Source organism: Chelonoidis abingdonii, chromosome 6 (genome assembly GCF_003597395.2).
Source record: "Chelonoidis abingdonii isolate Lonesome George chromosome 6, CheloAbing_2.0, whole genome shotgun sequence".
Lineage (NCBI taxonomy): Eukaryota > Metazoa > Chordata > Testudines > Testudinidae > Chelonoidis > Chelonoidis abingdonii.
In genome coordinates, this window is record NC_133774.1 from 22,996,195 (window position 1) to 23,021,414 (window position 25,220).

Consider the following 25,220-nt stretch of genomic DNA (forward strand, 5'->3'; position numbering starts at 1 on the left):
CTTTTCATGTTTAGTACTTTATGGAGAACGGAGCATTTACAGCTTTGGCTGAGAGGGTTGCAGGAAATGCATCATTCTGTCCCCTGGGCAGGATGGCCCTGTATATGCAGAGCTTGCACACAGGGCAGCAGTGTTTCTATTGCGGGTTTGCCCTGATCAGTACAATCAGCAACCAAGTTCACGGAGACCCTAATAGTGCCACCCTTCCCTTCTCCACACAACTCCAGTCCCGCACTCCTCCATCCCCCAGTTCCAACTACGGTTGCAATTCTGAGGTACAAAAAGGCAGGATCTCTGCCTTCTGAAGAACAGAAACCTGGGACATCCATCTGCCCTCCGCCCCTCATCGCATCCACCCTTGGGTAGCGCCTGCTCCCCCCCACCCAAGACTCTGCCTCCCCACCCCACCCCCTACGTCGTCTTACTAAGGGCACTGACCTCACCAAGCAGGACACGGTGCCTGGCGGCTCCACCCCGTTCCCACTGGCGGGGCTCTGTACGTGTGCGGCGGAGACTAGGCGCTATTAGGCCAAGCACCCGCTGCTCCCAAGCCCCCTCGCCCCCTACAGCTCCCAGTGACCCCAGAGCTGGCCCCGTAATTCCTCTACCACTGAGGGGTGGGGAGCCAGCGGCGCCTCACTGACACATACCGCAGCCTCGCCGCCACCACCAACCCCCGCCCCGCTTCCCCCCACACCCCACAGCACGGCCTCCAGCTCCAGCCTCTCCCGCCACATCCGTGAGCCCCGCCAATGAGCTGTGTCCACGGGGCAGCCGCTCAGACACGGAGCTGCCCAACACGCTGCCTGATCCAAGAGGCAAGGCCGGATACCCTGAGCTGTCACGCTGTTGCTCCAGGGTCGCGGTGGGGTCCCCTGACATTTCGATTCCCGCTTTGCGCGCGCGTGACAACAAACGGGTTGGGCGGCTCCACAGACCCTTCACAGAGAGTCTGCCTCCGCCGGTAGCGTGCGACTGTGGCATTCTGGGAGTTGTAGTCTCGCCACTCTGCTGGTCCTTGCGCGGTACTGGAGGAGGATAAGGAGCTGGACTACAATTCCCAGGGGTCTAAGCAAGCCACAGATGACTGTCCCACCAGGACAGCCAGCTCTAGCGGCGGGAGAGCTCCGCGGCCAGAGGGCAAGGGGCGGGGAGGCTACCTATAGTCGCCGCGGCTCGGGGCGTTTTGGGCCCCTTTGTGTGTGGTCCGCAGGCCACCCCTCCACAAACTCCGCCCAGCGTCATGACGCCAGGCCCCCAAATTCCGTCCCTCGCTTTTTTTTGGGCGGTGTTGGCGGTTTTTCAAGCCAATCAGGCTTTTTGAGGGGCGGGACTCCTGGGCACCCTTGGCTGGGCCTGAGGGCTTTGGTACTACGGCAGCCGTCGTACCTCTGCTTCTGGGGGGAATTGGGGGGGGGGGCTTAACCCTGCCCCACTCACTGGGGCTTAGCCCTGCTTGCCTCACTCACTGTGCTCCTGGGGGCTTAGCCTTGCCCCGCCCTCTGCTCCTGGGGGCAGGGGGGACTTGAGTGGCTTAGCCTTCTCCCCCCCCCCTTCCTTGGGGTGCAACCCGACGGGCTCAGCCCTGCCCCAGCCCCGCAGCTGCTAGGCAGGAACGACTGGTGGTCCCCCCTCGCTCTGGTTTCCTGCAGCCTCCCCCATTCCCTCTTTCTTTCCCTTGAGATTGGCACTGCAGAAACAGCTGGCGATGGACGTATTCGGGGACTTGCGGCGAATGAACAAACGCCAGGTAAAGGGGGTGCTACATGTGTCTTCAGATGTGGTGTTTTCCGATGTGCGTGGGCCGCGTTGCGTGCTCTTGGCTTCATGGCAAGTTAAGGCTGCGGTTTGCATGCAAGTGTATGTGTTGTGCCACTCGGGTTACTAGCACCTACCTCTGCTGTGTATATAGCATCTGTTGTGCAGTTGTATGTGTGTAGTGATGTCTGCATGTTGGGCTGCTCATCTTGTGTTGCGCTGCATTCAGTCTAGAGGTCTAGCGTTGTGAGTGTGCATTTCCTGCTTGGTTTCAGAGTAGCAGCTGTGTTAGTCTGTATCCACAGAAAGAACAGGAGTACTTGTGGCACCTTAGAGACTAGCAAATTTATTTGAGCATAAGCTTTCATGGGCTACAATTTGTTAGTCTCTAAGGTGCCACAAATACTCCTGTTCTTTTTGCAGTTCATGCTTGTGTTTTTGTAGCTAGCGTACCATGGAGTGTCAGACCGAGTTATTTTGTGGGTATGTCAGACATGGTTATTACATGTATAGGATTCTCAGATTTTCAGCCTAAAATTATAAACCCTGGAATACCTGTCCTAAGCAATAACCTTTGTTTGAGGACTGGGAGGGTTGCACCTTGTTTTTTTTGGCTACTGGTGGAAGGAAAGAGTGCCTACACCTCCTCTTTTACAAAGTTACTCATTTCTATCTCCTTCCCCTGCCACTCAGGAGCAAGCAAGTTTGAGACAAAGTTAATGGGCTCATCAGGGTCTTTGTGGATGGGGAGGGTAAGGTGGCAGATGTGACAGGAAGACTACCACATATCAGTAACACAACTGCCACATGTGCACATGGCCAACTTGCTGCCAATATTACTGGTTCAGTTATTGAGAAGCTGTGGAAGGAGGTCCCAAAAATCAGGCCCAAGCCCTGTTTTCTTGTAAAACTGCCTGAGGCATTGGAACAGGCCCCAAAAACTAGGACATCCTTGGTTTTCAGATATACAGTCATCTTACCATGTAGCATAACAAGATGCTCAAGTTCTCAACCAGCCAATCTACTTTGTGCTTGTTATGTGGCAGATTGGCAATGTGCCCTATCTTTTGATGTTTCCTTCCTGCTTATTCTACTTTGTGAAAGTCCATCATGCTGCTATTCTTGATACTAATATGGGATGCTTGCACACAGTTACTGTGGTGAAACAGCTAATACACATGAACGTCAGTGCTTTTTCTAGTATATACCTCAAAGTTCAGCTTTGTGTTTGTAGCTTCCTGTCAAAAATTTCAGGCTTTTTGACTCTGAGTTCCGTGCCTAGTCTTAGACCATTCTGTCTCTTGTAGTAAGCCAAAAGATATGGAGAGGTGCTCCTGGTCACTGCTGATCTCTAACTGGAGTATTCCTAAGTAAAAATTGCACTGTGAGGTATCCTCTCCCCATGAGGATTAGCTTGCAGCGCTGGGAGCCGCGCTTCCAGCACTGGGGCACTGTTTACACTGGTGCTTTGCAGCGCTGTAACTTGCTGCGCTCAGGGGTGTGCTTTTTTTCACACCCCTGAGCAAGAAAGTTGCAACGCTGTAAAGCACCAGTGGAGCCAAGGCCCAAGACTACCAAATCAGGCTTTTGGGGGGGATGATAAGATTAAACCTAAATGTCTGCAATATTTTGCAGATGTGAGTTTCACATATGAGGATAACAGAAAATGATATACACAACTCCCAAATATTCTTGCTGAACAAAAGTACCACTTGCTTACAGTACAGTGGCTCTGAATGCTGATAGGTTCACAATAAAGGGCCTAGTTTCTTGTGTATGTGTGAAAGAAGCTTTCATGAACAGTAATTGGAGTGATATAAGTGCAATCAAGGAGAGAATTAGCACTTTCCTAAAGAGCATATCTTTCTCTTTTCTGTTTCTCCACATTACAAAATCACCTCATGGTTTGTCAGTGGAAGTGTTGACAAGAGAGGTCCAGGAATGGAGTAGTAAATAGAGGTGTTGTAAGGCACAACTGAAGTGCAGACACAGATATGGGGGAAACTTAAGCCTGATCCCACATTGTGATCTGCAGAGGTGGGCAGCTCTCCTGGGGGAATTCTATGCCTCTGTGCACTATCAGGATTCATGTTCTGCAGAATATTTTTTCTCTGCAGAAAATACATTCTGCCTGAGAGGTGCTGCAGTTACACCTTTTGCCCACCAGGGGTTGTTGGGGATCCAGAACAAAGGGCAGCTGCTGCCAGGCAGGAGCAGCCAGCAGGGGACAGAGGGATAGAGAGAAGAAACTATGTTTCTCACAGAGCCATGTCCCTGGGACCTGGTGAGGAGGCACAGGATATGGGTGGGGGGGATGGACAGTGTGGGCCACATGGGACTGCTGGGAGCTCACACAGACTGAATTCAGAAGGGTTAGTGGGGAGGACAAACTGGGGTGGGGGTGAATGGGCGTGGGGGTGCAGGGCTACATAGGGTTTGGGGGTGTCTGAGTGAGGATACGGGGACACACAGGGGTGAGGGTACAGGGACACATGGGGACAGGCGCAGATGTGCCTGACTGAGTGAGAGAGGCTAAGGGTTAGCCAGGAACTGCATGGTGGAGGCTCCCCAACTCCCTAACAATTCTCTCCCTGGAACCCCCTCCCTCCCCCAAAAAACCTTGTTCCATACTTTTCCCACCCATACCCAACAGCCCTCCAGTTCACTGCCAGGCTTCTTCCCAGCAATTACTTCCAGTTTCCTCAGCTCCTCTGTTATCCCTGACTCCCCCAAGTCTTTGCACTGCTTCTGAGTGCTGTAGAACATATGTTTTTGTACTGTAGTTTAAATGAATTATTACTCAGAATTCTGTATTCATATGCCCAGTAAAGAATCTATTTGTCAAAAAACATTTCTTGAATCTTTTATGTTGTCTGTATTGTTACAGCCATATTTGTTGACAGGTATTTTGAAATAAATTACCAAAATAATTGAAACTGGCCTGATTACGTTGTGTTATTTTGACAAAATATACAGAATTTTAAAATATTGTGTGCAGAATTTCTAACGTTGACCTCACTGGGGCTCCGTGTAGCTTCAGAAGTCCACCTGTGCAGGTCACAGTGCAGAACTGAGGCTTTAATCACAAGGTCTGAGATTGTGTTGCAGTGCAGTATAATGTAGCACAACATTTGCAGCTGTAGACAAGGGGTAGGGGCTAAATGGTTTTAAGTCACCATCTTGCCCTCCTGATCCTTGATTGTCCCTGGGGTTGTCTGAGTTGCAGGAACCTCTCCATCTGCTCTAAGGACCACTTTGCTGCTCAAATTTCCAGTGTGCTGCAGGCCCTTCTCTGACATGCCCTCATCCCTGCCCACCACATGTCCCCCCTACTCCAGGACTTGCAAGGGGTCCTCAGGAAGCTACATAGCTGTGGTCTACCATCTTGCCTGTGCCCAGGGAATCCTCCCCCGGTTGGTTATGGGGGTTTTAGGGCTCCTTTATGCTGCTCTGGCCTTTTCATGTGGCATAAAGAGACTAGAGTAGGGGTGAGGATGTCATCCTGGGGTGCAATCCTGGCTCCATGGAAGTCAGCAATTGACTTCAGTGGGGCCAAGATTTCACCCTAGTCTACTTTAGTATGCTTGTGTCAAGACCATTGTACCACTATCATGACTGTTAATGCACAACATTTTTTATTTTATTTTTTTTAAAAGAAAAGCATACCAGTTTTGTTTTCTGGTTTGAGAGGTGTTCCAAATGCTGGAAATTACCATATGTATTTATGTTGTGTACCTAAAACATCCATGTTTCATACGTCACATAGTTTTGTTTTGCAAAATAAAATAGGTTAAGAGTTGGTTAAATTTTCATAGTGTCCAGGTGTGACTCTGGTGAAGGAAATCCACATTAAAATAGTGAGGTTAATGAAAACCTGTTTGTGAGGTTAATGAAAACCTGTTTGTAGCAGGGATTTCTGCTTTTGTACCTCTAGTCTGTACTTGTTAACTAGACAATCTTATTTTTCGGGGGGATCTTGGTTTGTTTGTGTCTTTGCAGCTATATTACCAAGTATTAAATTTTGCCATGATTGTGTCTTCTGCGCTTATGATATGGAAAGGTCTGATTGTCATCACGGGAAGTGAAAGCCCTATTGTTGTGGTACTCAGGTATGTCTGTTTAAATCGCTATTTGTTTTGTTATAACAGTAAAACCTAATTTTTTTCTGGTGCAAATATACCTCAAATTATTTGTTATCCAATTGTAAAATGTTATCACATAGGTAAATAAGCACCCAGACCAACATTTTCAAACTGGGGTGCCTAAAGGTAGGTGCTTTAATCCATATTTGGGTATCTAAATAAAACATGGCCTGATTTTTAGAGCTGCCAGGTGCTTGCAGTTAGTGACAGCTCTGGATGCTTAGCACCTTTTGAAAGTCCAGATGTTTTCGTTATATGCCTGAATGTGGAAAAGGTGCCTGACTTTATTATGTACCCAGGTTGTCTAGGTAGCCTAGTCATGAAGCAGAACCCCAATGTAGAGACCAGGTGTGAAAATGTTAGTTCCAGTGGAGAATTGCCTCATGAAGCTAATTAAATTATGGCATATTTTGCCTGCTGAAAAGATCTTTCAAGATAATATATATTAGCTGTAAATATTCAGAGTTGTCAACTGCCTCTCTACATTTTTCACCATCAAATTGGCATCCTTCTCAGATTTTTTATGATCACATTATATTGATATTAGAGTGGGTAGTAATTGTGGCAAAACTCCCTTTCTGGACAACTATTTATAAATGTCCGTGCTGCTTCTACCTCTCTCAGTAATGACTACATTTAATGTAATACTTTATTGTATAAAGGCCCCATCCTGCAAACCTATTAGGTTTGGTCAAATGTGTAAAGTTAAGCACATAGGGATTGGGCCCTATGAAATTACATCAATAAGGATAATATGTAATAGTAGAATTAGGGAATATTTTAGGCTTTAGGTACAGCCAGAGTTCTATGTTAGTTTTTAGCAAATCCTTAAATAACACTCTTTTTGTATATCTGTTTTAAGATCCATTTTAGATTAAGCTATTTTGCAAAGGATGGTAAGTTTACTGGAGAAATTTTTCTCCATGATCAAATCCTGTACAACTTTATTGTACATAAATATCATCTTAGCTTTTGACCAACCGACATGGTGATCTTGTTTCCATGAGCAGTGGAGCAATACAGCTGTAAAGCACGATATTAATTTCTGAACCATGTAAATATATGTTGGAATCCTTCATTGCTTCTGGGGTGCCCACCCAAAACATTCGAGAGGTGACCCTGCTTTTGTAGCACTGCAGTCAAAACAAACTAATCTCAAATTTTAAAACAAAATGTTTTCATAACAAGCCAGTGTAAATTTTAGAGTTACACTGGCAAACTTATGTTTCCACCTTGTTCAAGAGATTGGAAATGGGATCTGTAGCCTTTATCTCCTGTAGCTTGCTGCCATTGAATCAAAAACTGTCTGGCTTTGAAAAATGGCTGTAAACTTTTATGATGTGTAATTATGCAATTGAAGATTATTAATCAGCTATTCTGCTTCCATAAGCATGAGACTTGCCTGCAGGAATTATCCCTTTCTATGTACAGCTTTGCTTCGTAATATATTATGGTATTATTTTGGCCTGTCATTGAATTTAAGGTATTGGCCACTGCCTTACTGGTGGCACGTTAGCCAGATTTAATGGACCAAAAGTCTGATCCACTATGGTAAAACCTTTGTTCTTCATTATAGCAGAGAATACTAAATAGATTTCATTAAATAGGTTCTATGGAAAAATATCTGTTAGCTTGAAACTGGGGTTTCATTTTTCACAGGATCAGTCACTTGGATCTTTCAAAAGCAGGTCACATTTAAATAGGTTTTTATAGTTTTTAAAAGTGTTGTTAATGAAAGGGCAAAACTCAGGCATCAGTTAAAATCACAGATTTGTGTATATGTATTAAATACTGTTTTTTACTTTTCTTTTTAGTTCATCTTGCATATGTCATAATACTGCCAGTATAACCTTTCTCTGTTTGTTTGTAGTGGCAGTATGGAACCAGCATTTCATAGAGGAGACCTGTTGTTCTTAACAAATTTCCAAGAAGACCCTATTAGAGCTGGTGAAATAGTTGTTTTTAAAGTTGAAGGCAGAGATATTCCAATAGTTCACAGAGTAATCAAAATCCATGAAAAGTAATTACACTTTTTTATTATTTTTAAGTATGCTTTTGCGTTGCTGTGTTTTCAGCTATGTTCTAATTTAATACTGTCTCCTGAAAATGGCAAATATGGTATACTGGAAGAGAAACCTTTATTTCCAGTATTTTAAAGAAACATTTTTCAGCTCTAATCTTGCAATAGGCTTCTTTAGGCAGACCCCTGTATCTGAATGAAGCTCCACTGACTTCAGTGTAGGTACATGTACGCACCCAAAGATTATTCTGATGATAAAGGCCCTGATCCTTGAAGTTCTGGGTCTCTGTGTGGGGCTAGGGGCTCACCTGCATAGTGTTTGTTGCAGACTTGGGGCTTTTGTTACTAGGAGAGTGACTTTTACCACATGAGCTGTCAGAAGTCTTAATATTTAAAAACGGTAGAGTGAAGGCAGCAGTATAAAGAATTCATTTACAATTCTGTCAAATCCATCCCCATCGATAAATGGAGTTTGTCAGAATACAGATTTGACCCAAAATGAATGAAGAAAGTTTTATTCTGTCTTCCTATTGTACAATAATAGACAATCCCCAAGATGATTCATTATTAAAAACAATAATAGAGCTACTGAGAGATGGATGTGTTTTACCTTTAAATGTTATCTGACACATTTAAAGGGAATAACTGAAGGGTGATGTGTTAAAAAGCAGACCCCCATATTCTTGTATATGATGGACAACTTCTAAAAAGAATGTAAGTGGTTTATATCATAACTCCATAACAGCAGAAATCTTCCACTGATGCTGCAGGTGTTAATCCACTTGTCCGTCTGTGAGTTGATACAAGGTGAACTAAAGATGTTGGTGGTTCTTCCCCCACGTCATATCTTTTTTAATAGACATTCCTGTATCCAAGTACCTTCTTTAATTTGAATAACTGCCTAAAATTCAGTGTGACCTTCTGGAAGGCACCATGGTAGTGGGAAGAATAAGAAAAGGCTTTCTGTAAGGCAAAACAAGCCTCAGCACCATCACCTTTATCCTGCCCCCATTCCAGATGTGGGTGATGCTAGCTGGAAAGAGAGTGGGGCAATGGAGGCGCTGATTCCATACATCCCTAAGAACAAGTAGGCTATATCTACACTACAGACCTTACAGAGGCACAGCTGTAGCTGTCCTGTGTAGCTACTCTATGCTGGCAGGAGAGAGCTCTCTGGCTGGCATAATTAAACCACCCCTAACAAGCAGCCGTAGCTATGTGGGCAGGAGATGTGGGCAGGTAGCGTTTTCCACACTGGTGCTTTTGTCAGCGGAACTTCTCTGTCAAGGGTGTGGTTTTTTTCCAGACTTCTGACTGACAAAAGTTTTACCAACAAAAGTGCTAGTGTAGACATAGCCTGAGATAGCAAGGTTTCTGTGGAAGTATGAAAGCTGTGCTGCATGCCTAGCTGCTGCAGGACAGCTGATGTTGCCTGTACCTGTAAGGATCACTTTCCCCTAGGTCTAAGGAGCTGCAAACTGGCTGCTTAATCCACTGCCTCAAAGTGGAGCAGGTCTTTAATACATAGCAGAGCTCAAGTGCCAACATGCCTTGTGCTTCTGACAAAAATCAAAAGGCTTTCTCCTTGTCTCAGATGTGGGAGGATTTGTGCAGGTACGATGGAGGTGACAGTTTGGTACGATTGTGCTGTGGGGTTGGCAACACATCTTCCCTGGAGGAGGTGTTAATGACTGGGAGGAAGCAATGCACAGGCAGAGATTGAGGTTTACCCCCTTTATACTAAGGTATGATCTGTTTCTCAGTGCAGCCAGGTGGTTTTCAGCTCGTAGTTTGGTGCTGGGACAGGTCAGATTTCAGTTCTCCAGAGAAGAGGTTGAGAGAATTAGGCTTGTTAGTCTAGAAAAGAGAGAGCTGAAGAGGGCCTGATAAGTCTTCAAATATGTAAAATTGTTATAAAGAGGATGCTAAATTGTTCTCCATGTTCACTGAAGATGGGACACGAAAGAATCGGCTTAGTATGCAGCAAGGGACATTTAGGTTAGATATTAGGAAAAGCTTTTGATAAGCTTTTGTATAGGTTAAGCTCTGGCATAGATTGCCTGCCGAGGTTCTGAAATACCCATCACTAGAAATTTTAAGAACAGGTTGGACAAACACCTGTTAGGGATGTTCTAGGTTTAATTGGTCCTCCCTCATTGCAGGGGGCTGGACTAGATGACCTCTTATGTTCTTTTCCAGTCTTACATTTCTATGATTCTATGATAGACAGTTTTCTGGAAGACCACAGAGGTCACCAGACAAAGCAGTATATTTTATTTTCAATCTTAATATCTCTATAAATCCGTGTAGAAGCAGATTGAGCAATTACATGACATTGTGAATGTTGTAAAGTGATTAACTTTACATTTGTTTTAATCCTGATCCAAAGTGCTTTATATACACTTCAACTATACATGATATCACTTCAGCCACTGCTGAAATGAAGCCATCTCTAGGATGAAACATGGCAACTGTTTAACAGCAGACAGCAAATATGCAATATTCAGGACAAAACGAAAAATATCTTTTCCATTTGAAACTGCAGGTGACATTTAGATGGGCAGAATATAGTGATCCACAATAGAATTTGGCCATGTCACTGGGCTTAAGACTCCTCCTCTTACAAAACGAATCAAGGGCTTTTTGCCAACAAGTGGTCAGGACTGCAGTTTTGTGTCTTGTGTGAAAGTTGGTATCTGTAGCAGTATGGTCCTCCATAATACTGTGCTTGGCATTGATTCAAATCTATCTGGGAGGGAAGAGTGCCACCTGCTGAATCGCGAGTAGTTTTCAGAGTAGCAGCTGTGTTAGTCTGTATCCGCAAAAAGAAGAGGAGTACTTGTGGCACCATAGAGACTAACAAATTTATTACAGCATAAGCTTTTGTGGGCTGCAGCTCACTTCTTTGGATGCATTCTCCATTCTATGCATCTGAGTAGCGTCTCCATGAAATGCAGTAAAAGTCCCTTGTAGCTCGATAGTGCTTCATATGCTTTTTTAAACAAAACATAATTGCAATATATCAATCTTCTGTCATTTGCAAAATGATACAGATCTAACATAACTGTGATTCAGCCTGGATGAAAAGAATTGTGGCACTTAGCAGTTAACTTTTATGTGTCTCTGTGTTTGCAGTGCAGTCTTGCTATTTTATTAACAGTGTTTTGATTTTTATGTAGCTGTATCCTTTCTTCAGATTTAAAAGCGCATCAATATTTCTTTTAATCAAAAAAGAATATGATAGATTAATTTTATCTTTGAAATAGCATATAATATCTGTGTTAATCATGGTGGTGAGTTGAACAAGAGCATGGAAATTAAAGATGGAAATTATCTAGTGCATTAGCCTATCAAGCTCATGCTACTACCAAGAGGCAGGATACAAGTTCTGACCCTCCCTTCAAAGGAACACATGATTAAACTTTTGTTAACTTCATTGGGAGTAAGATCAATCCTCTAATCCCCTGATAAACAATATATCTGATAGTTCACTGATGTTGTTGCATCTCATCCTTCTGCAAGACACACCAGCCCCTAGACTTTTTCAATCAATAGTGGCATTTTTCTTGATAGGGCCACTTCCAGTATTTTAGACATTTATACTTTACTGTAAATATGTAGGGCTTTACATGCATATAACTGGTTGATGCTAATAGAAGATACATAGAGTCATAGAAAGACTAGGGTTGGAAAGAGACCTCAGGAGGTATCTAGTCTATCCTCCTGCTCAAGCCAGGACCACCTCCAACTAATCATCCCAGCCAGGGCTTTGTCAGTTCGGGCCTTAAAAACTCCAGGGGTTGGAGATTCCACCACCTCTCTAGGTAACACTATTCCAGTCTTCACCACCCTCCTAGTGAAATAGTTTTTCCTAATATCCAACCTAGACCTCCCCCACTGCAACTTGAGACCATTGTTTCTTGTTCTATCATCTGCCATCACTGAGAACAGCCTATCTCCATCCTCTTTGGAACCCCCCTTCAGGTGGGTTGAAGGCTGCTATCAAATACCTACTTGTATCTGATGGAAAACATCTTTCTAATGTTGAGCGGTTGATGTAAAAACTTTGTTCCATCTACTAAATCTGTCAGTGAAAACCATAAATGCCTTGATGATATTTATTAAACAAGTAGGACTGGGTGTACAGATTGATATCTAATCTTATATTATTTTACTTTTCATCTTCAATGTGCTTTGCAAATATTAATTAATAAGATTGTAAATGAAGTGGAAATTAATTTGTCACCCTGTTGCCTTCCAGAGAAAATGGAAACATCAAATTTCTGACTAAGGGTGATAATAATGAAGTTGATGATAGAGGCTTGTACAAAGAAGGTCAGAACTGGCTAGAAAAGAAGGATGTTGTTGGAAGAGCGAGAGGGTAAGCGGTACTCTTCTGCATTACTGAGGCAGGAAAAACAGAAAGTACATTCAAGAAAGTATTTTGAGTTCTAGGTTGGGATCAATGTTGGTCGAAGCACAGGGATTAATACTATATCAAATCCTCTGATCATAAGGAGAAAAACCCATCTTGAGAATGGGTTTGAAAACAGTCAAAAATATGGAGTGTTAAGGTCTGTGGTTATTTCACTATTCTTATTTGGAACCTTCCTTAAAGCTACATAAGGACTTCACCTAAAGTCCACTGAAGTCAATGGGAGATCTTCCATTTGAGTTCAGTGGACTTCGGATCAGTCACTTAGTGTCTGCCACACCAAGAGTCCTGGCTGTGTTTTGGGCCATCAAGAAAATTCTTGGAAGTAGTTTTCTCATGTCAAGTGTCACCCGCTCTCCTGAATAAGGCAGATCAATTCAGAATAGCCAAAAATTGGCTGACCATTGCCACAGAGTTGTTTTTTCTTGGTGTTATAGATAATGCCTCTTTTTTTGAGGAAATCCTTTGGTATTGCTGGAGCTTTTCAGTCATTATCTCGGCATTCAAAATCAACTGTTCTTAAGCCCTAATATGAAAAGTGAACTACTAGAATTTAAGTTACATCACTCACCAATGGTAGACTATGTTGCTTTTGCAGCTGTATAAGAAGGTGGGCGTGTAAACCTTGTCAATCTTATTTTCTTTTTTTATTACCTTACCAAGTTTTAGTAATGTGCGGAAGGATGAAGCCTTTATTAGAGAGAGAGAGGGGTCCATGTTACACTTTCTTAGGTTGTATTTCAAATATGTGCTCTTTGGAGTAATACTAATTTAAAGCTCTTTGTTGTGTGGAACATACATTTCAATTAAATGTCTAGCTCTAACGTATATTTTGGAAAATATTTAGGTATCTCTCTAACTCTGTGAAATTATTTCACACTTGTCTGCTTTAACTTTTGTCCATTAGCTTTTTACCTTATGTTGGGATGGTTACCATAATAATGAATGACTACCCAAAATTTAAGGTAAGTCAACATTATTGTGAACATTAACTTGTTAGGACTTGTAATTTGGTATTTACGTGATAAAGGAGCAATTTCTATACCTAAGTGAAATACGTAGTTAACTGGTAATAGATTTGTATATATGGATTTGGTTACCACAGGGAAAATTAGCCATATGGCATATTTTCATGTGGACTTTTTGTTTTCAGTCAATTAAGTAACATTTAATCAATTAGCCTGTCGGCTCACATTTATGTGTAATTAAGCATGCAATTACAATGCATAGTTAGTGTTAAGATCTAAGATTTGAATTTATAATTTTGATAATTATAAAAATAAGAATAAACTATTCATCAGCTGAAGCTCTTTTTCATGTGCCAATAGCATCCCAAATATGTCTAATTCTTACAGTTGTAAGCCAATCCAAGAGTTGTTAATACTGAACAGAGACTTACCCTGAAATAGCATCTAATGGTATCATATCTCTTAGAAGAAAGAACTGTAATAATTCTTTGTGTGTTTTCTTCACAGTATGCTCTTTTGGCAGTAATGGGAGCATATGTATTACTGAAACGTGAATCCTAAAACAAGAAGAAAAAGGCCTTGCCCAAGATTGAAGTTAAAACTATTGGAAAAACTAATATATTTCAAATGTTCCAATTTCTTTATCAGGTTACGCAAAAACATGCAAACTTATTCGTTTTGTCCAAATAAATTGAGTAATGAGTAAACTTGTTGGCTGTTTAATTATATAATGTACTTATTTTATATGATCTTAGGCAGTTATTTATAAACTGAGGAGACTGGCTAACTTAACTGTAAAACTGGCGGATTAAGGAATTCAGTGGTGGTAAAATTCTTTTGTCCGAATTTATCCAAATTATAGGCTTTATTTACAGAACTTAACTTAAAAACAATGGTTAAATGTCTAACCTAGCAACTTAATATAGTTGTGTCCTGAGCAGTATTGAAAAGGGAAAAGATTTTACTTTGTGACCTCTTTGATAGCAATTCTTAACATTCTTGGTTTACGGGGGGGAAAAGTGTAGTTGTCTAAAGGACTGAAAGCCAGGAGCTTATGAGTCTATTCCTGGCTCTGAAATGGACTCTCATTGTGGCCTTGAACAAGACACTTATGGTCTGATTTTTCAGAGGTACTGAACATCCATCTATCTGAAAATCAGGCCATTAATCTCTGTCTGCTTCAATGTTCCTATTTGTAAAATGGAGCTAATACTTTTAAGCCTCACAAGGGCCTTTTGAGGATTTATTAATATTTGTAAATTGCTAAATGAAAAGCACTGTAGGTACTTGGGTGATACTACTAATAAATACAGTACCAAGAGAGAGATTATATATTCCTGCCCTAGTGTATTGTTCTCTTCTTATCATGTTATATCATAGGAATATTACAAAAAGATCAATGTGCCACTCTAACAGCCTGTCTTGTAATGTGAAACTTCTGAGTTTTTTTTTTTCCTTGCTTGATAATGTTGATGTTGTATCTTCAATAAACCAGCGATTATTAAACTGCAGAAAGAATGCCAGGGAAATAAAAAATAGCATGAGGTTGTCACCCTGCCCCCACCAGGAGTTTTACTTCTGCTTTAATCCCTTGCCTCTACAAAAGTATGCTATTTCTACAATAATGGCCCTCCTTCTGTTAAAATCAGCAGTTCTAAAAGCAGCCTATGACTGATTACTTCTAAGTAGCGTTATTTCTTTTGTGCCCCTTAAACCATTGAGGCTTTCCCTGTTTTCCCAACAAATTGAAGTAAAAAAACTATAGCTTTCCTATTGTGACCATGGTGTAGAAATAAAATTGCATATAATAAATGGCACATCAGAATAATTTGGATATTTTTAATGCAATCTTCCTAAAGGGGTGCCTTCAAAGTTAGGAGAACTCGGTGTTTGAGGGTGGCAAATAGTGCGGTTATTCAGGCGTTTCATTTTTCAGTTTATTGCTGACATTTGGAATTTATTTACCCCTCCATACACTTATGTAATTGCCTTCAGTGCTAACTTCTGGTTTTCTAAGTTGAGTTTTGGATATAGGGGAGTTTTGTTTGTTATGGGTTTTTTGTTTGTGTTAATAGGGAATGGCAAATGGGTCCATGTAGGGACATTCCAAGATGGATAAACTGGATTGGAATGGAAGCTGGGATATAATGGGTTTGAAGATATCTATTAGCTGACACTCCATAAGGGAATTTTTTTTAATTCTTGGGTTTGGTAGCAGGAGTCTCATTTTAAGCTTTTTAAACAAATCCTGTATTGAGAAGTACTGAAATGACTTTAGATGATGGAGTGGGAGAGTCAAGGTGAGTATGGCAATATATATATATATTTTTTTTAATTGGACCAACTAAAGCTGCTGAAAGAGACCAGCTTTGAGCTACACAGAGTTCTTCAAATCATCTTCAACTGGAATAGAACATACTGTGATATTTCAGGGAGTGTCACCAACTGGTGTCACCATCTAATATGTGCATATTACTAATATTTTGCTGGTTGATGCTGCATGTCCAATTTTCCACACTACTTTCATCTGAGTATTTGGTGATCCATTAACTGCACCCAGTTTCCAGTGCAGCAGTTGGTCTACCATATATGCTAACCCAAGCATATGGCTGTTAACCGTACTGCTATGGCAGGGGTAAAATGTATCATTCTGCTTGTATATAGACCACCAAGTTTCAGGGATGATTTAACAGGTAAGTTTTTTCTGAACTGCTGTGAGCACTTCTGTTGGAATCCACACAAATTGTGGAAAAATTCCCCAGGGCTATATGCATGTGGATGTGAGTTTAAATGAGCCCATGTGTGTCTCACTGGAAGTGATGGACTCTGAACTGTACTCTGAAGGTCAAGGAGGATCCCCATAAAACTGGACATTTGCTTGACCTTGCCTTTGTATCTGGTTTGGATATTTTGGATTCTTGGGTCACCCTTGTGGATAGGCCCATCATCTCATCATTGTATTTCAATGCAGGGGATATCCCACTGCTATATCAGCACCAGAGTTAATCTATTTCAATATAGACTCCAACATTAATAAATCCTATTGCACCTTGTGGTTTCTTTTACTGATGTTGAGGGCTGATCTACACTACTGCAGTAAGTTTACCTAAGCTGCGCTACTTCAGTTACGTAAATAACATATATAGCTCAGGTCAACTTACCAGCTTTGTACTGTGCTGTGTCGACAGGAGATGCTCTCCTGCCAACTTACTTTACTCTTCTTAGGAAGCTGGAGTACTAGGCTAGGCCAGACTCTGCCATCAACTTAGTGGGTATTCACTACACCCACTAAATTGACATTGCTGCATCAATTGCAGCGGTACCAATCTACCAGAAGTGTAGACGTGGCCTTAGGTCAAGTTGGCCCTTTAAGTGGTGTACAGGCTTGTTTAATCCAGACTGCCTCGCTATTAGGTAGGTTTATAATTTTGTTGGTTAACCGCACTGGCAAATCTGTGTTCTCTATGGGTGATCTACACTGGCATGTGGCCAGTGTGTTCAGACCTATTGTATAGATTATTAATGAGCTGTCTGCCCTGGTTGCTTTAGACTGTTTCTAACGTGGATGCCCATAGTCATCTGGTTTACTTCAGGCAAGCCACCTGTATTTCTCATCCTTACCTATCTTGGCTGCCTAAAGCAAGTGGTATGGCATAAACACCACTATTGATAAGCATTAAAAATGCCTCACATAGTGAGGAGAGGATGTTTCCTATCCTTAATCATAGAGAAGTGCCCTCCTCTATGCCCTTGGCAACTACTTCCAGTTGATTGAGAAAGCTGCAGCTATTCCATTGTTACCTAGCACTGCTATTGGTTTTTATCCACTATTGTTTCTTGTTGAGGCAGGGGCCATCTTTCCAATATGTTTATACAGCACATGAAACAACAGGACTGGGACCTGTAAGCCCTACCCCAATGCAAATAATTGATCTTCAGTTCCAGGTCTGCCTGGACACTGACACCTTGGGTAGATTTTAGTTTGGGTTCCGGGTTGTAAATTGGAGTGAACTTTGATACAGTAATGTATGAATGTTATGAAGCGACTGGATTTCTATATTAAGGAGGGAGGCAGAACTAAGGTGGGTTAATAATACAGTGGATAGAATTTTTTAATGAAAAATGGCTTTTCAAAATACAAAAATATTCATTTTTGTTTCCTTCAATCTATTCAATTCTAATGAAAAAAGGATTTCTATTCAAACTGAAATATTTTTCATTTCTTACCCCCCACTGAAAAACTTGGTGGGGTAACCCAAAAAATCAAAACAATTTCAGTTTGATTTGTTTCCTCAAAAATATCAGTGAAGCCGTTTTGTTCAGTTTTTCACAGGAAATACAGTACCGTCTTTTTTCATGTTAGTCGTAAAACTGGTAACGGGTGGCCTGTGGAGAACAAAAACCAAGGAAAATATTTGCACACAAACTGCAACATCTATCGGTTATAATTTTGTCAAACTCAATATAATGCTTATCTTAAAGACCCTATGCTACACTTTCATCAGGAACAATTTAGTACCATGTGTTTACATTTTATATTATCTCTGGATATGTGCTCCAGTTGTATTCACAAAATCACACTTGTTAATACTGAGTGATTTATCAGGGCAAGTAAAATAGGTCAAAATCTCATAAATGGGAAAATGAGGCATTACCAGATTTGATCGCATTTATAGACAGACCTTAAAATGTGACATTTATTTAAAAGATTTAGGCCTGATGATGCAGCCCTTACATAAATTTTCTGTAGAAGTGTGTCTTGTTTGAATAAGGACTGCACCCTAAAGTCCTACATTTTCAGGCATCCCTTAAAAGTGAAGTGCAAGGGTAACAATGAGCTTGTCCCCTTTTGATTGTTGTTGCTGTTTCATTCTGATGTATAAAGAAGTTTGAAAGATATATATTTTTAGTTTGTTTTTTGTTTTTCTCCACACACTAGAAATTCAGGTCTTGTGTGCACTTGTTTTTCTACCAGGGAACAGCATAGATGATTTCAATTGTTTCTTAGATTTTCTGCATCCCCAGAATGTTGACTTGGTAACAGAGGTAAATTAAATATGTTAGCCGATTTTTCATGGCAAAATAATCTTGAAACTCATATTAGGAGAATGTTTTCTTACTGCTGTGATTAAATCACTTTATTATAATTTAATGTCTAATATCATTTAACACTTGCAATAGAGAGGGTACTCTTTGCTATTGAGAATACTTGGTGGCTGAATGTTAGTGGTTTTTCCCTGCTAGCAGTAAGTCCTATTTATCACATTTACTTTGAAAATGTTCAATTTTGTGTTTTGTTAGTAATTGTTACAGCAATTACTTATGAACCATAGTCTGAATTGTTGCTTTTGGGAAGATTTTGTCCCTTGTACTACAGATTTAAAAAAGAGGGGGGAAATATAGCAGCAAAGTCAAGTAGTGGGATGGAACATCCTTTCCTGGACTGAGAGCTGTCAGAGCAGCGTTCTAATACAGCCTGATAGTGCCATAAACTGTATTTAGACACTGAGGCCAGGTCTACACTATACTCTTCCTTCAGTATAACAGCATCACCCATGGGTGTGAAAAATCAACACCCCAAGCAACATCATTATTATACCAACCTTAGTCCTCTGTGTAGACAGCGCTATGTCAACAGGAGAACTTCTCTTGCTTGACGTAGCTTCCACCTCTCATGGAATTATTAAGCTGACAGAAGAGCTCTGTCCCGTTTGCTTTGAATGTCTTCACCAGAAGCACTACTGCTGCGCCAATGCAATTTGCAGTGTAGACTTGCCCTTAGTTTCTGCCATGCTCTGAAGATTTAAGATGGAGGACACTCTCTTGGCCCGCCCACCACTTTTCAGTCTGTTTCCTGTGTAATAACTTCTTGTTATAGGTGTACGCTGCATTCTACACTGACACTGCCCAGAAAGGTCACTGTGAGCTATGCCTTCCAAAAAATACTATGCATCATGGGGACATCTTATTGTACAGGCATCCTTGTTGCAAATGGCACTTTCTCTTTTTTGGGGGCGGGGAGGGTCTTTCATTTTACATCACTTAGCTGTAGCAAGGTGGAGGAATTGTCCCAAGAGTTAATGGCAGGTTCTGAAAATAAAGTTGGGATGAAGGAGAGCAGGGTGCAATGGTGTCTGTTTTTGTGTCTAGCGTGCAAAGCTCGAAAACAGCTTAATTTGCCCTTGTGCATAGCTGTGAGCTTGGAAAATGTCCTAGATCCTTTTACAAGTTAAATCATTTTAGCTGTATGATAATGACATCTCAAATTGCAGTAAGTGAAGTGTCTCCCTGATCCTTCTGTGTAGATCCAATAGTATGGAGTGTTGTTTCTGTCTCAAGTTACTGTTCATCTCAACTACAGTCACAAAGTAGGGGTGGGTGGGAAGTAAGGCTAGCTTATAATATGATGCTCATGATGACTGAGTATGAATGGTGGCATAGTAAAGTGGACTTGTATACATGTTTTGCAGAAAAAGTGGAGCATGTATAGTACAGGTCATTAAAAATAAATCTGCCTATGTCAAACACTGTCCACAATGTTACATTGATCCTGCAGGGGAATATGCACAGACTGTTTTTGGGTAGATTGGGGAAGCCCTCAGTGCTCACCTCTCTCTTCTGTCAGGCAGCAGATGTCTTCAGTCCATCTCATCTCTTTCCAGACACGAGTTCTTTGAGTAATTGCTCATGTGTATTCCACAGTAGGTGTGCGTGCTCGTCACATGTATCAGTGTCGGAAGTTTTTCCCCTAGCAGTACCTGTAGGGGAGCGACCCTAACAACCCCTGGAGTGGCGCCTCTGTGGCGTGGTATAAGGGGCACTGAGCGTTCCCCTCACCCTCAGTTCCTTCTTGCCGCCAGTGAAGGGGCTTCGAAACTGCTCTGCTCCAGCTTTGCTGCAGCTTGTCCCCAGAACTCTTGTTTGTTCAGTGTGTGAGACCTGTAGTTAGTACTCGATTAGTTTTCATTTAGTTTAGCTAGTACGCCCGGGCCAGGGCATACCCCGCACCCCAGATTTTAAGTCATCTGACACTTGTAGGCACCCAGTGCCAGTGAGAGATCCACATAAGGACTGTTTACCCTGTTTGGGTGAAACTCATCTCGGTGATCACTGCAAGATTTGCAAGTCATTTAAACCTCGGACTGAGAGGGACAGACTTTAGGCTCTGGGCTATCCTCATGTAGTCGGTGTTGACCCTGATTCTGGCATGTCGCTCCAAGTCGGCACTGCAATGTCGGTGCGCGACAACCCCCCCACACCCGGCACCATCTACTAGTCACGCTCCCTGTTCACGGGGCACGCCAAGAAGGCTAAGAAGAGGCCTTCTCTGCTGTGGCATCAGACTAAATCTGGGGCAGAGACTAGACCTGTGTTGGACAGTTCTCAATCCCCATCGGGTTCTAGGCCTCTGACTCAAGTTGAACAGGCTTCCCTGGATGTTTGGATGCCCTCCACGCCAGAGGCCCTTCAGGCAGCCCAGGATGTCATGTCCATGCCGGTACCAAGAGCACCGCCAATGTTGGCCCCATGCTCCAGAGGCAAACCGCTGCTGGAATCTCTGCAGTTGCCCTCAACTCAGTACTGGTCTTGGTCAAAGGAACATTCCCGATGCCGTTCGCTGCTCAGCGACCATTCCCAATGTTGTCCACATGGGTCGCTGTCAACTCCCATCAGGTTGTCTGGCTGGGTTCTGTCTGACCAAGACTCCAGGCACCACTCCGCCTCGAGGAGCAAACACCAATAGGACCGAAGCAGAAGCCGCCAAAGCCGCATGGGTCGCGACACGAACGTCAATGTCATTCCTGTTTCATTTCGCTCCAGGACCCCACCACGGCACTGCTCCCGCAGCCCCAGGCATCAATCGCCAGTGAGTCGCCATTGCGGAGCTGATTGCTGATCACCTGTTACCAACAGTACCGGTCTTCCACATCGAGGTCGCAGTCTCGACGTTGGCACTGCTCCCGGCGCCACCGCTCCTCCCGGTCCAGGGAGAGTGGCAGATTGTACATCAGCCTGGCCTCCCTTTGTAGCCGTCCATCGATACGTCAAGCCAGCTGGGCTGAACAGCCCGCTCCTCTGGTGCCACAGCAGATGCAGTGGCACCAGGCCCTGTGGCCAGTGCAATAGTACCAGTGGGCGCAGTGGCACCGGGCCCCGCGGCCAGAGCAATGGTACCAGTGGGCACTGTGGCCCCTGACATAGTCCTCAGTTGGCCATGAGCCTCCCTCTCCTGGGCTCCGAGGAAGGAGTCGGTGGGACTACATCCTGAGCATCATGCCTGGAGACCAACCAGGTGGTTGACTCTCCAATGCCAGTGGACACGCAAAGTAAGGCGCTCGCCTCCTCACCATCCCCTGGTGAAGTATTTATTGTCCCTCCTCCCTCCATCCTGCAGGAGGACTCTCAGGCCTTCCAAGAACTATTAAAAGGGTGGCATCAAGCCTCAACCTCCAGGCAGAAGAGGGGGAGGAGCCCTTAGACTCCATGTTTAATGTACTGTCTGCCTCAGTACTGGGCAGGTGGCCTTGCTTCTCCCAAAGGGGTAGCTAAAATTTCAAATGACCTGTGGCAAACCCTGGCCTCATTGGCCCTCATCTCAAAGAGAGCAGAACATAACTATTTTGTGCCTACCATGGGGCATGAACACATATACACTCTCCCTGCCCCTAACTTTCTGGTGGCTGTGTTGGTCAACCACAGGGAGCAGTAGGGCGGCTCCTTGGCCTAGGAGCGGTGGAAGTGGTGCCAGCGGAGTTCAAACACAAGGGGTATTACTCCTGCTACTTCCTTATCCTGAAGGCCAAAGAGGAGCTCACGCCCATCCTGGACCAGTGAGGCCTGAACCAGTACATGGTGAAGCTCAAGTTCTGCATGGTTTCCCTGGCCTCTATCATTTCCTTCCTGGATCCTGGGGATTAGTATGCTGCTTTCGATTTGCAGGACGCGTATTTCCACATCCATATATTCAAGGGGCACAGACACTTCCTCTATTTCATGGTTGGGCAGGAGCACTACCAATTTACGATCCTCCCGTTTGGCCTGTTCACTGCCCCCAGGATATTTACAAAGTGTATGTTGGTGGTAGCGTCCTACCTCGGGCGCTGGGGGTGCGGGTATCCAGATCTTCCCCTATCTGAACTAGTGGCTGATCAAGGGCAGTTCCCGGTCGCAGGTGTGGGATCACATGGCGCTCCTCCTGTCCACCTGCGCCTCCTTGGGCCTGTTGGTAAATGACATCAAGTCCACATTAGTTCAGGTACAATGCATAGAGTTTATTGGGGCAGTCCTGGACACCACGGCCAGAACCTCTCTCCCACCGGACAGGTTTGAGACCCTGAAAGGTCTCATCAACACGGTCACAAGATTTCCAGTGACAACAGCCAGAGCATGCCTTCAACTCTTGGGTCACATGTCAGCGTGCACGTATGTGGTCTGCCATGCCACACTCAGGATGAGGCCCCTCCAGCTCTAGTTGGCCTAGGCATTCTCCGGGGCCAGAGATACGATGGACAAAGTCCTCACTGTGTCTGAACCGGTGATCGCCTCCCTACGATGGTGGTCCTCCCCGGGAAACGTGCTCCACGAGGTCTTGTTCAGAGGCAGGCCCCTGTCGATGGAACTGGTGTCCGATGCATCAGACTGGGGTGGGGCATCCATGTGGGAGATGTTCAGACCCAAGGTCTGTGGTCTGCACAGGACTTGGCCCGCCACATAAACGTCAAGGAGCTCAGGACAGTGCGGCTGGCATGCATAGCCGCCTGCTCGCACCCGGAGGGCCGGGTGGTCAGGGTTCTCATGGACAATACGGTCTCCATGTTTTACATCAACAAGTGAGGTGGGGCCTGATCCTCTGCTAGGAAGCACTCAGGCTGTGGGACTTCTGTATAGCCCATGACATTTGCCTACAGATCTACCACCTAGTGGGTGCCCGAAACTCATGGGTGGCTCACTTGAGCAGGGGCTTCTCTCAACACGAGCGGTCTCTTCACCCAGAGGTGGTGTACAGACTTTTCCAAGAGTGGGGAACTCCCAGGTCACCTGTTTGTGACTCGGCAGAACCATCGCTGTCCCCGGTTCTGCTCCGGAGAGGGTGGGGGGCTGGGACGGAGCACTATCTCCGATGCCTTCCTCCTGTCCTGCTCAGGCCGGTTTCTTTATGCCTTTCCCCCTAGTTCCCACTGATGGAAAAGATAAAGATGGACAGGGCCCAGGTCCTACTGAATGCCCCGGCATGGCCCAGACAGCATTGGTATGGAACCCACATAGGCCTGGTGGTTGCCTCGCCGTGGCTGTTGCCATCCTGCCAGACCTGCTCTCCCAGGACCAGAGCTGCCTCCTCCACCCCAACGTAGCAGCACTTCACCTCACAGCATCACTGCTCAATGGTTAAGCCAGGAGAAGAGGACGTGCTCAGAGGGGGTTCCCCTCTGAGCACGTCCTCTTCTCCTCTTGGAAGCAGGCGACCCTCTTGGAAAGCAGGCGACCCTCCACGCGCTGAGCCTACTTAGCAAAGTGGTCTCAGTTCTCCCGATGAGCAGAGCCCTGATCCAGCTCATTTTGGACTACTTCCTTTACCTTAGGGGCCAGGGCCTTGTGCCCTCGTCTGTCAGGGTGCACTTGGCAGCCATATCGGCCTTCCACCCGCCGGTGCAGGGCCACACGGTATTCTTCCATGCTATGACTGGCCGATTCCTGAAGAGATTGGATCATCTCTTCTTATACGTCAGTCCCACAGTGGAACATGAACCTGGTTCTGGCCTGCCTCATGGGCCTCCCTTTTTAGCCACTAGCTACGTGCTCCTCACTGCACCTCTTGTGGAAGGTAGCCTTCCTGGTGGCAATCATGTCAGCTAGACAGGTCTTGGAACTTGGGGCCCTGACCTCTGAGCCCCTGTACATGGTGTTCCATAAGGATATGGTCCAGCTCCACCCACATCCTTCATTTTTTCCCAAAGGTGGTCTCCACATGGGTCAGGACATTTTCCTGCCAGTCCTCTGCCCCAAGCCCCATGCGTCCAGTGAAGAGTGTTGCGTCCACATGCTGGATGTGCAACGGACTCTGGCTTTCTGCCTGGAGCAGACAAAACCATTCAGAAAATCCTCGCAGCTGTTCATCGCCTTGGCTGAACGCATCAAGGTCGGCCAGTCTCCACTCAGCGGCTCTCCTACTGGATCACGTCGTGTATCTGTAGCTGTTATGACCTGGTGGGAATCCCCCTGCCATCAATTGTGAGGGCGCACTCGACTAGGGCGCAGGCCTCGTCAGCTGCCTTTTTGGCCCATGTCCCCATCGAGGACATTTGCAGGGCTGCTATATGGTCTTCAGTTCACACTTTCACCTCGCATTATGCGATCGTCTCCCAAACCAGGGAGGACGCTGGGTTCGACAGGGCTGTGCTCCGTCCCAAGAATTTGTGAACTCCTCTTATCCACCTCCAACAGGTATAGCTTGGAATCACCTACTGTGGAATACACATGAGCAGTCACCCAAAAAAGAAAAGAATTACCTTCTTCGTAACTGGTGTTCTTCAAGATGTGTTGCTCATGTCTAGTCCACATCCTGCGCTCCTTCCCCTCTGTAGAAATTGGCAAGAAGGAATGAGGGTAGGGGAGTGCGCAGTGCTCCTTATACTGCACCATGGAGGCGCCACTCCAGGGGTAGCAAGGGGCGCTCCCCTATGGGTACTGCTAGGGGAAAAACTTCTGACACTGGTGCACGTGACGAGCACACACACCTACTGTGGAACAGACATGAGCTACTCCTCGAAAAACACCAGTTATGGAAAAGGTAACTGTCTGTCTTTTCTACCACCTAGTGATTCCAAGCCCATGTTGACCTTTGCTTGTTGTAGTGACCAACTGATAAGGCAGCTAGAAGACACTTTCACCCAAGCATC

The 25,220-nt window shown here is 44.3% G+C and overlaps 1 protein-coding gene across 1 annotated transcript; it reads left to right on the plus strand.

The window, feature by feature from the left end:
* Positions 1-1,329: 1,329 nt before the first annotated feature.
* On the plus strand, positions 1,330-14,030 carry SEC11C (SEC11 homolog C, signal peptidase complex subunit). Its single transcript, XM_032792683.2, has 6 exons — positions 1,330-1,750; positions 5,758-5,867; positions 7,771-7,920; positions 12,182-12,301; positions 13,263-13,320; positions 13,831-14,030. Exons 1-6 carry the CDS (start codon positions 1,709-1,711, stop codon positions 13,882-13,884), a joined length of 534 nt encoding a protein of 177 aa, XP_032648574.1. The 5' UTR covers positions 1,330-1,708; the 3' UTR covers positions 13,885-14,030.
* The last annotated feature ends 11,190 nt before the right edge of the window (positions 14,031-25,220 follow it).

What these genes read in the sequence shown, in the direction of transcription:
- SEC11C (XM_032792683.2), top strand. Translation starts at nt 1,709, where the DNA reads ATGGACGTATTCGGGGACTTGCGGCGAATGAACAAACGCCAG. An exon ending in CCTATTGTTGTGGTACTCAG is followed by an intron (nt 5,868 to 7,770) that starts GTATGTCTGTTT and finishes GTTTGTTTGTAG; the next exon opens with TGGCAGTATGGAACCAGCAT. An exon ending in GTTGTTGGAAGAGCGAGAGG is followed by an intron (nt 12,302 to 13,262) that starts GTAAGCGGTACT and finishes TTTGTCCATTAG; the next exon opens with CTTTTTACCTTATGTTGGGA.